At 42.1% G+C, this 12,253-nt stretch overlaps 1 protein-coding gene across 1 annotated transcript in view; it reads right to left on the reverse strand.

The window, feature by feature from the left end:
* Positions 1-12,253, reverse strand: part of pmfbp1 (polyamine modulated factor 1 binding protein 1) — a 967,668-nt gene that overhangs the window by 85,490 nt on the left and 869,925 nt on the right. The window contains exons 36-38 of the mRNA XM_078544531.1: positions 8,275-8,442; positions 5,030-5,197; positions 1,880-2,047 (exon numbers count right to left, since the gene is read on the reverse strand). Coding sequence (XP_078400657.1) covers positions 1,880-2,047; positions 5,030-5,197; positions 8,275-8,442 — 504 coding nt within the window. The remainder of the gene's footprint in view (positions 1-1,879; positions 2,048-5,029; positions 5,198-8,274; positions 8,443-12,253) is intronic.

Raw genomic sequence — 12,253 nt, forward strand, 5'->3', positions numbered from 1 at the left:
TAATTTATAAAGGATCAAATGTCTTGAAAAGTTTTTTGAATGGGGCTTTGTTTATTTTGACAGTGTAATGAACATAAGACCATAAGAGGTAGGAGCAGAAGTAGGCCATTCGGCCCATCAAGTCTGCTCTGCCATTCAATCAGATCATGGCTGATCTGATAATCCTTAATTCCACTTTCCTGCCTTTCCCCCATAACTCTTGATTCCCTTACTGATTAAAAACTTGTCTATCTCAGCCTTGAAATACTTAACGACCCAGCCTCTACAGCCCTCTGTGGTAAAGAATTCCATAGATTGACTACCCTCTGAGAGAAGAAGTTCCTCCTCATCTCTGTTTTGAATGGACGCCCCCTTACTCTGAGATTATGCCCTCTGGTCCTAGACTCTCCCACAAGGGGAAACAACCTCTCAGCATCTACCTTGTCAAGCCCCCTAAGAATTTTATATGTTTCAATAATGTCGCCTCTCATTCGTCTAAACTCCAATGAGTACAGGTCCACAAGGGGAGTTCAATGACAATGTGTTTGATTGACAGTTTATGAGCTCCTAAGGGGATCAATTTTCACGAGTAGTTTAATGGCTGATTTTAAAAAAACATTCCTAAGCATTTCAAAGACTTCCCAGTGTTATTATATGACTCATGAGTTCTGTACATGGTGGATACTGGGTGGGTTGGCATGAAGGATGCATGGGACGCATGGAGGGGGCATGGGAGATATGAGGGCACATGGGGTGTGTGGGGCAGTGAGCGGTGAAGGCTAGCGGGCCCAGCAACTATGTGGAGAACTGGGCTGGTGTCCCAGTGACTGGAGACTGCCTTGGCATCTGTCTGTCTCCATTCCCAACATAGACTTGCATTGGGAGACGAGGTCCCAAATCCAGCATGCACCAAAGTCTTGGAGACAAAACTCTAAGTAAATGGGCTGACTTCCTGAAGTTGGGAATATGATGTTGGGAAATGGCCTGAAGCACGCTTCCCGGGCCAAAGACGAAAATTCAGCCCCATAGGTCCAATTTACTCAGCATCTCATCATGGTCGACCTTCCCAGGAACCATTCTAGTGAACCTTTGCTGTACTGCCTCCAATGAAAGTATATTCTTTCTTAAGTATGGAGACCAAAACTGTGCACAGTACTCCAGGCGGTGTCTCATCAAAGCCCTATACAATTGTTGCAAGACTTCCTTATTCTTGCATTCAAATCCCCTTGCAGTAAAGGCTCACATGCCATTTGCTTTCCTCATTTGCTTGCTGTACTTGCAGGCTAACTTTGTGTTCATTGTATGAGTGCAGCCAAGTCTTTCTGAACATCACCATTAGAAGTTTCATGTATTTTAAGAAATATTTTTGTTTCTATTCTTACTATGAAGTGAATAATCTCACACTTACCCACAAAATGCTCTGTCTTCCAGCTCATTGCTCACTCAATCTGTCTATATCTCTTTGCAGCCTCTTTATGTCCTCCTCCCAGCTTACATTCCTACTTTACTAACTCCTTTATAAAAAATGTTATTTTTAAATTGTAAGGGATCACTTCTTGGCAAAAAGAAGTACAGCTGCTTTTACAACTGGACATAACTTCAAGTTAGGTATGAAATATATATTATTTGGCTCTCTTTACAGATCCCAGAAATTGAGGAAAGGATTGGACTTGGCTTAAATGCTGTGTGTGGCAAAACAGACTGTCAACACTCACTGTAATGGCAACTTGGTCAAATTATTGGAGTATAACTATTACGCTTTGAATTGCACTCCAGCAAGGACTCAATGTACCCAGAGAGAAGAGGACACTGAGAAACATTGGTGAGGGAGAAAAATTTATTAACCTGCAGTTATAAACTGAGAGTAATCTACATATCTGTAATTTCTTGTTACCCTTACCTCTTCTTCTGCCCGCCGATTCAGTGCTTGCATCTTCTTCAGTTCATCATGCAGTCTTCTCATCCTTTCCTCATATGCTGCACTTTCCTCTGCTAACTGCATATTTCTCTGTTGGTTACGTGCAATATCATTTTTCAGGCTTGCTAACTCTCGGCTCTTCTCACCTAGCTGCAATGGAAAGCACAGTTAGCATTTGTAACGCTAATTTGAGAAGGCCACAAGAATATAGGTGACAGAAATGTCAAGCTTATGTAGCAAACACTTTGAATATTATGTCATGGGCGAGCCTCATTTCCACTTATATTTTTAATACAATAAAAACAAGGTGCTGGAAAATCTCAGCATGTCTGGTAGCATCTGTGGAGGGAGAAACAGAGTTAATGTTTTGAGTTGAACACAGCTCTTCTTCAGAAGAAGAGCATATTCAACTTCAAAATGTTAACTCTGCTTCTCTCTCCACAGATGCTGCCAGACCTCCTGAGTTTTCCCAGCATTTTCTGCCTTTGTTTCAGATTTCCATCCTCCGCAGTATTATGCTTTCACCTATATTTTTAATCCTGTTATATTTTTTGTCATTTGCTGCATCTTCCTTTAGGGCTGCCATTATTTTACACCATTTTCAAACAAAGTAACTTTATCACATACCTCTGTCAACTGCAGATGTGGAATCACTCACCCTACAATATTCTCAGCTGAGAAGGAACTTCATCTTGGCTCACATTAACTAATCCAAAGCTTTCTCTTTGTAGCATAATGTGTTACCACTCCAATTCCTCACAGTACTCAGCTATCATATACGTCCTTACATTTTGTGAAAGTAATATTATACATTTCTACCGTTATACATATTTTTATTGTGCAATTAATTATGCGCATCTAAATATGCACAATGAACAGAAATTTATGATTGTAAATTATGTCAATATAATCAGTACAGTTGCTTCATATTTGGAAGTAAATGGGTGAATGAGTACCAGTCCAAAGTAACAACCAGCATGAATTTAGAAGGGGAGATTCTTCCCGATAAATCCCTCACTTTTTTGAAGAGGTTACAGACAAAGTAGGTAATTGTTCTCCATATAATATGATTAATTTACATTTTCAGGGAACATTGAAAAAATTCCACAAGGAAAATTCTAGTTAAACAAAAGCTTCTAGAATCTAGGATAGAACTTGGGTAAAAATACAAAGAGAATACTTATGAGAGATATAGCCAAACTGGGAAAAGTGTTGGATGGAGTTCTGGTGTGACAAGGAGTTGAGGAGACCTTGGGCATCCTACGAGGAGGTTATGAGGTCCTTCAATAAGAACTTCAGCCCTAAGAGGAATCTAGTCATTGAACGGGCCAGATTCAACCAGAGGAGCCAAAGGCCAGGTGAATCCATTGATTCATTTATTAACGACATATTGATCGGCCAGCAGTTGTGGCTATGGAGCTCTAAAGCATGAGTTAATTCGCAACCACACCATAGTCGGCTTGCTCGAAGACGCGCTGTTGCACCTTTTGCAATCCAAAGAGGATTTAACATTAGAGAAGGCCGAACAGTTTGCAAGGCAGGCGGGGAGATGTCAAGGCTCAGGAGAGGTTGATCCAGTATGTAGGTTCAAAGTCAGGAGCCCTGCTCACCGAAAAGCCCAAGAAAAAGCCTGCCAAAACTGCTAAAAAGAACTTGTCCACCTATTATAAAATATTCCACAATATTGCCACAAAGACTGCCCTGCAGGGGAAGCTGAATAGTTTCTCTGTGGGAAGCCTGGACATTTTAAACAATTCTGCAGATCTAAAACTCAATTTAAGGTAAAAAAGTTGGAATAAGCTTCCAACTATTTTGAACTCCAGGAAATTGGAAGTGCAGCATTCCAACCTGATTATTTCTTAGGAGAAATTAAAGATCCTGATAAGTAGTTCTAGTCTGTAGAGTCGGAAGTCCAAGGATACAAAACAGAATTTTAATTGTACACTGGAGCAGGGGTCACAGTCTTATCGGACAACGGACTGGCTTCAGATCTGGCTTGAGGAAGTAGAAATCCGACCATCTAACTTAAAGTTACAATGACCAGGAGGCACAGACCTCAGAGTGAAGGGTCAGTTCACTACAACTCTTAGGCATGAAGATAAAGCAATTAATGAAACTCTTTATATCTTAGAGAACCAGCAAATTTCTCTGCTTAGCAGGTCAGCGTGTTTTGGCCTCGGTCTTCTACAAAAGGCTGATGAGGTAACAACAGAGGACAATTGGAGCAATGTTCATGGGTGAATTTCCAAAGATGCTCTGAGGACTGGAAAAGCCCTTTACTGCAGCAGAAATGGAAGTCCACTCATTACAAAGTGAGTCACTCTTTATTGCAGAAACACCATCCAGTGGACCATAGGAGGAGATTGCAGGTCTCTCACTTCTCTTTACAGACAGGCAAGGAGAGGCGGAAATAGGAGGCACTGAGCAAGACGGTGGCCATCCGCTAGAGGAGCTTCTGGACCTTGGTTGGCTCTTTCGGGATAGAGTACAAGCGAATGAAGCTGTCGCATAAGCAGACAATCTGTTGGAAGAAGAGGTCCTGGATCTTACTGCGCACTTTGACTCCACTAGCTAGGGGGAGAAGAAATGAGCTGGTGGGGTTGAGCAGATGAGCAGATGGGCCCAAATGGCTCCCAAGGGAGGTTAGCTGCTCCCTCGCCCACAGTAGCCCATGCAGTTAAAGGTGCTGAGCTTCCTGCATGTCATGGCCTTCTCCCACTGTGGGTAAAATACCGGCAGCAGTGTTCATGGAGACAACTCACTTATGTGGGGATACATGGCATATTCTTTACTTTGTTTCATTAGACACAGATAAACTTTCCTGGTTGAATTAAGTGAATTGATTATAACTTCTGTTCCACATGTTTACCTTACTGTGAAACAAAGCACATTAACAATTCTTAACAGCCTTATTCACCAAGTATTAGATAGGTCCACCTATGGAGAGATTGAGTAGCATACATATAAAAGCCATGAATATATGGTTCAGGCCACAAGGGTTATGCTTACCGGTGCAGTGTCTACCCTGAGCAACTCTACAAAGTAACAAACTCAAATGGTTTATAGGAGCCATTGAATTTGAGAAAATATCAAAGAGGAGGAGGCTTGAATTTGTAACAATCAGTAACAAACCTGTTCCATGTTTTCTTTTTGTGTACCATGACAAGCTGTTAGCTCTCGTCTGAGTTCACAGATGAGTTGGTCTGCTGATTTCAGTTCTCGGTTAGTCTTTCGTGCCTGGTCCTGGACTGTATTCAGCTCCGACTGAAGCATGGTTAATTTATCTTGTTGTCGAGTTGCCTGTGGCATGACATTATTACAGCAAATTAAAGCAGGTAAATTTTGAAACTGACTGCAATTTTGTTTTTTACTTAGACAAAAAGCATGGGGCTCTTTTGCAATAATAAACGTCTAAGAGATTGAATGAGAACCTCAGACTTGATAAGCCGCATGTACCAGTAGGGAAACAAAAGTTTGGGTCACAATTTGGATTTGGATTGTCTGCAACTGTATTAAAATTTAAATGTTATTTTGCTCCCTCATATTGAAAACATTGTATACCGAAGGGGATTTAATTTTACCAGTAACCTTGTTGTTCATGTTCCTTATTGTTGTTCTATTCATTTAAAGTTGGTGAAATTGAGTAGCTGGAGAGTGTGGAGTAAGAAAATTGGTGGCGAGAATTGAAGATCTGTTTTATAGTACCTCTGGGACAGATTTATGTTTGGAAATCTTTAGCTTACCAACACAAGTTGAGTAATAACACAAGAAATATATATACATTGACTTACATTTAATATCCGTACTTTGGGCTATCTTAGTTTGATATTTACTTAAATATAAATTAAAACACATCACATGCTACATATGTTGTAATGCAATGGCATCAAGTGGTCATGTGAAGAATATGATGGCAGGAATCATGCATCAATGCAGTCAGTAGAACATTCTACATTGTGGCTGACATTCTAGGCTGTTGTACAATACACAGCCATTACTTTGTATGTAAAATCCAAAACCATTGTATCTATTGTTATATCACTTTTATTAATACTGGTTATAATTGTTCTAAACATTGGAAATTTGTCATAGTATTACAATATGTTTAACTGAGAGATTGGTCCTGAAATAATGGCATAGAATACCAATGTACATGTTGGCATAGATTTTGCTGTGAGCAAATTTGCTGTGTGCCATTCACCACGTTTACTGTTGCCCACAGACTTTTAGTGGGCCTCCAGTCAACTGGCATCTATTTGAATTTGATGCCCTCTTCAGAGGATCTGTGATCCCTATGAGCAGAGCAAATAGCTGGGAGGCTTTCTAATCACTCAGATTGAAGAATCTTCATTGAGACACACAGACTGCAAAGCAGGAAGTAAAACACAGGAAATATAAATTACATTTCAATCATTTACAGGAAGCATGGTATTAAAGGAAAGACATAAAATAGCAAGACAGAAAACACTGGAACAAACAAGGCATGCAAAAGAAATGCACACTTTAAGATGCCTCATGCACGTCAATCTTAAAGGCATCACACAGCGCAAGAAGGTTGCTAACAGCAAACAGAAGTGAGGGGGAATATTGCTTCCTACACCATTAAAAACTCAGTTACTCCTGACTGAACAGGTTCTAACTTTTTCTCTGATGAAGAGTCATACAGACTCGAAATGTTAACTCTGTCTTCCTCTCCACAGATGCTGTCAGACCTGCTGAGCTTTTCCAGCAATTTTTGTTTTTATTTCTAATTTTTTCAGCTGTTTTTAGAACAAGATTAATGGGTAATTCGCCTAAGTTCAGGCCATGACAGTGATCTCTGTGCAGATTTCTTTGGTGAAGTCTACAACATTGCACTCTGTGGAGACACATGGTATTAGTCACAGCACCTCCTGGATTTCCACATTTAACTGTGGATGCCAAAAATTATTGCTGATACCCTCATGGTTATTCATATAGCAAAATCCAGAACATTAAGTTTGTATGAAGTTCCTCTCTCTACCACTTAAATGGAGAATTTAACTCATTTATTTTAAATTCATTAACATTTCCGCTAAAATAGTGGAGCAATGAATTTCAGACAAGTACTGCCAGTTTTGCTTCTTTTGCTGATGTCACCAGCAAAAGTGAGATGAAGACTTGCATAAAGAAGTTCCCACCCAAAATTTCCACATCCGGCTCCCATCTGCCCGTAAATCACCAGTGTGATCAAAACTCAATGAAAATTGTGCGCCCACATGAAATTACACAAAAAAGAGAGAAGCACGAAGAAATGAACCCGTAAGGCTGTAACAGAAGTTAAGTTCATTAGGTATCTAAACCCAGCAAGCAAACTCAGGATCCTAGGTCACTGATCTTGGATCCCACAAATAACTTTGGGACACTTTGGGTAGAATATTCCCTCCATTGGGGGGTTTGTGTGGGGGTGGGCATGGACCCGGTCGGCACCCCTGATCGGGTCCGCGCCGCCATTTTATCTGGGCGGGCCAATTAAGGCCCGCCCAGCATGATGCTGTGCGTTCCCTGTGCATGCTGGGGGGGTTCCCTGAGTTGGGAGTGTGAGCGCAGAAATCTTCCTGTGGCACAGAGGTGCCTCAGAGAGATTAGTTTTAAGTTTTAACAGTGCAATAAAGTCCTGAAAATTTTTTTATGACATGTCCCCTCATGTGAAACTGTCATATGAGCTGGGACATGTGCATTAATTTCAATAAAAATATTTGAAAACATTTAAAATCATTCATAAAACTTCATCCCGCCCGTGGATGAGGTTCCATGAAAAATGTGAAGGCCACCTGGGCTCTAAATGACACGCGGTGACATCAGGACACACACCTGACATCACCCTGCGTCATTTTACATCTCAGCAAGCGGGCCCCACCCCCAGCTCGCCGAGCCAAAGATTCTCCCCTATATTTTCTGAATGTTGTACAATTGGCAAAAACAAACTTATTGTGTTTAGATAATATCTTTGTTATCAAGTCAACTTGTTAAAGGGTGGTTCGGGAATTGGAGGCATATTGCACTTCTGCAATTGCAGTATATTGTTGGGGAAGAGTAGAAAGAGCTTTAATCTGCATGTAACCACATGTCTTACTTAGGAATGCTCAATACTGACACCAGATGGCTGAAACAGAAAATATTCTATTCCAGCACGCGTGTTTCTTCATCTTGTTGAGGAGAAATTTGCAAAATAAATACTAAAAAAAATGGACAACTTGTTATCTTGAAACTTGGTCTGACCCTGCACTGTTCGTCATTCAGAGCTTTTTATGTTGAAAGCGACATCTCAAACATGTGCGTTGTACCTGTTCGGGATTCATTCTTGTATATTTCTATGACAGACTACAGATGGAATAAAGCAATAATACAATTCTTACCTCTTCAGTGTAATACTTGTTCTGTTTGTGAGCTGTTGAAAGATTTGCCTGGGCCACCTGAAGCTCTGATTCACAGTTTTTGTATTCGTTAAATAGAGCTTGGTGCTTTCTCTGGAACTGTGCTAAACTATCTTCCAGACTCAAAATATGTTCCTCCCTCTCCTTCAGCTGGAAGAGAAAATTTTGTGGCATCATTTTTGCTGTGGTGTTCTGTTTCTTCTTAGTGACTCTTCTGTCACAAAAATTCAATATTATAAGATTTATTATTAATTATCAAACTTACATTAACATTTTTGGAGATCCTATTAGTCAAAAGAACTTTAAAGAAGAAATTAATTCTATGGTTAAATATAAATATACTTGCAATTATTGCAAGTTTGAATTCTTAATGGCTCTTATTTGCATGGCCTATAAATCTCCACCTGGACAAATACATGGACCTGGTGACCCGGAATTTACTTAGTGGCAGTGGCCCTGCTGGAAACTCAGAGGCTAGCCTGCCTCCGCTGGCCCTTGAAAAATGCCTGAATTTTCTGCTGTTCAGGCAATTAGTTGCCTGAAGCCATGGCTTCTGCCCTTCTGAGACAGGATGTCCCACCTCCAAGAGCAGATAGCCAATAGAGAGCCAGCAGCCCTTCAGTCCTAACAGCAGCACCGGTGAGTGGTGTCTACTGTTGGGATTGCAGCTGGCCCTGGACCAGCGACCATCGACAAGGTCCAGAGTAAAGGTAAGTGGGATCAGGGATCGGTGGAGCCAATCAGGCAGGTCCCGGTGAAAGGGGATGGATGGGGGTAGCTTGAAAATGTTGGTGGACCTTGTTGCTGCTTGGGGTGGGCCCCTCCATGGGCCAGAGATGCCTGATCAGGATGGACTCTTGCACTACCCCCCACACCCCCCTTGCCCTAAGCCCGTAGGGAGGCTGCCAGGTTTTACTAGGCAGCCTCTCTAGCAGCAACATGCCTACCTGCTGCTGGTAAAATATCAGTGGCGGTGGGAAAAGGCCCTTAAGTGAACATTAATTTGCCATTTAAGGGCCTCAATTGATCTAAGGGCAGGCAGTTGGCTGTCACCTACCCAGCCACTGGAAAAATACCAGTGGAGGTGGGAAGGCGACAGCTATGGCATGGCCCCTCCACCATTCCACATGATTGCAGGGGGCAGTAAAATTCTGCTCAATGTGTTGGAGTGAGATCCAAATTCCCACTGAGTGTTTGATAGCATTATGCACCTGCAAAAGCTCCTATGATGATCTACTTTTAAAAAATTTACACAACAATTTTAACCAAGCTAAAAACTAAAATTCCATAAAGGTACTACAGCATATTTTGAACATCAATTTAAGGTTACACAGAGCTTTTGTAAGATTAACAAATGGAGGAAATTGGCAGTTGAATCACCTTAAAGGATGCTCCATTTCTTATGCACTGTTTAATTTTAGAATCAGAATTAGTTTGGCTTATTGTGAAGAACAGCTAAGCTACAAGCAATGATAACAGAGTTAGCAAAGTTAGGTGAATTTGGAATGGAATGTTTAGTACACAAAAGTATATTTGCTGAATAACAATGGAAAATACATGATAACTTCCTATATTCTACTGTATTATTTCAGGTGGGGAAGAAGTAATCTCATCAGGGATCACCTTTAGCAAGAGACAAACAAAACTTTATTTAGCTTTTGCATAATAATTAAGCATCTAGTTATTCATTCATGCATAACATATTCAACATTCAGCTCTAATTTTATTCAAGATGCCCAAACACCTAGCAACTCAAGACTGGGCAACCTTGAGGTGCTGTAGGCCGTCAGCAGCAGCAGAATTGTACTCAACCACAATCTGTAACCACATGGCCCAGCATATCCCCAACTCTACCATTACCACCAAGCCAGGGGATCAACCCTGGTTCAATGAAGAGTGCAGGGGACCATGCCAGAAGCAGCACCACGCATACCTAAAAATGAAGTGTCAACCTGGTGAAGCTACAACACAGGACTATTTGCATGCCAAACATGAAAAGCAGTAAGTCATAGTCAGAGCTAAGCGATTCCATAACCAATGGGTCAGATCTAAGCTCTGCAGTTCTGCCACATCCAGCCATGAATGGTGATGGACAATTAAACAACTCACTGGAGGAGGATGCTCCACAGATATCCCCATCCTCAATGATGGGGGAGCCCAGCACATTTGTGCAAAAGATAAGGCTGAAGCATTTACTACAACCTTCAGCTGGATGATCCACCTCGGCCTCCTCCAGAGGTTCCCAGCATCCCATGCCCCAGACTTCAGCCAATTCGATTGACATGTGATATCAAGAAATGGCTGAAGGCATTGGATACGGCAAAGGCAATGGGCCCTGACAATATTCCGGCAATAGTACTGAAGACTTGTGCTCCAGATCTTGCTGCGCCCCAGCCCCCAGTATAGTCACAACACTGGAATCTATCCAACAATGTGGAAAATTGCCCAGGTATGTCCTGTACACAAAGAGCAGGACAAATCCAACCTGGCCAATTATCACCCCATCACTCTACTCTCGATCATCAGTTATTGATGGAAGAGGTAATCAACAGTGCAAGTGGCACTTGCTTAACAATAACCTGTTCATAGCACTCAGTTTGGGTTTCGCCAGGGCCACTCAGCTCCTGACCTCATTACAGCCTTGGTTCATGGACAAAAGAGCTGAACTCCCGAGGTGAGGTGAGAGTGACTGCCCTTGACATCAAGGCCAGATTTGACTGAGGGTGGCATCAAGGAGCCCGAGCAAAACTGGAGTCAATGGGAATCAGGAGGAAAACTCTGCACTGGTTGGAGTCATACCTAGCAGAAAGGAAGATGGTTGTGGTTGTTGGAGGTCAATCATCTCAGCTCCAGGACATCACTGCAGGAGTTCCTCAGGATAGCGTCCTCGGCCCAACCATCTTCAGTTGCTTCATCAATGGTCTTCCTTCTATCATAAGGTCAGAAGTGGGGATGTTTGCTGATGATTGCACAATGTTCAGAACCGTTTGCAACTCTTCAGATATTGAAGCAGTCCATTTCCAAATGTAGCAAGACCTGTACAATATCCAGGCTTGGGCTGACAAGTGGCAAGTAACATTCGCACCACACAAGTGCCAGGTAATGACCATCTCCAACAACAGAGAATCTAACCATCACCTCTTGGCATTCAATGGCATTACCATTGCTCAATCTCCCACTATCAACATCCTGGGGGTTACCATTGACCAGAAACTGAACTGGACTAGCCATATAAATACTGTGGCTATAAGAGCAGGTCAGAGGTTAGGAATCCTGTGGCGAATAACTCACCTCTTGACTTCCCAAAGCCTGTCCACAATCTTACAAGGCACAATAAGGAGTATGATGGAATACTCTCCACTTGCCTGGGTGAGTGCAGCTCCAACAACACTCAAGAAGCTTGACACCATCTAGGCCAAACTGCCCACTTGATTGATAGCCTATCCACAAACATTCATTCCCTCCGTCACCGACGCACAGTAACAGCAGTAGCAGCAGTGTGTACCATCTACAAGATCCACTGCAGAAACTCACCAAAGCTCCTTAGGCAGCACCTTCCAAACCCACGACCACTACCATCTAGAAGGACAAGGGCAGCAGAAATATGGGGACACTACCACCTGGAAGTTACCTTCCAAGCCACTCACCATCCTGACTTGGAAATATATCGCTGTTCCTTCATTGTTGCTGGGTCAAAATCCTGGAATTCCCTCCCTTAGAGCAGTGTGTGTGTACCTCAACCACATAGACTGCAGTAATTTAAGAAGGCAGCTCACCAACACCTCCTCAAGGGCAATTAGGGATGGGCAATAAATGCTGGCCTAGCCAGTGAAGTCCACATCCCGTGAATGAATAATAAAAAAAATCAAAATTCTTGCAATTTCTGGTTTCTACTGTGTTGTAAGTCAGTGTAAGTTGCAATATTCATGGGTGTAAAATACTACATCACAGCCCATGGTCA

Source organism: Cetorhinus maximus, chromosome 6 (assembly GCF_964194155.1).
Source record: "Cetorhinus maximus chromosome 6, sCetMax3.hap1.1, whole genome shotgun sequence".
NCBI lineage: Eukaryota > Metazoa > Chordata > Chondrichthyes > Lamniformes > Cetorhinidae > Cetorhinus > Cetorhinus maximus.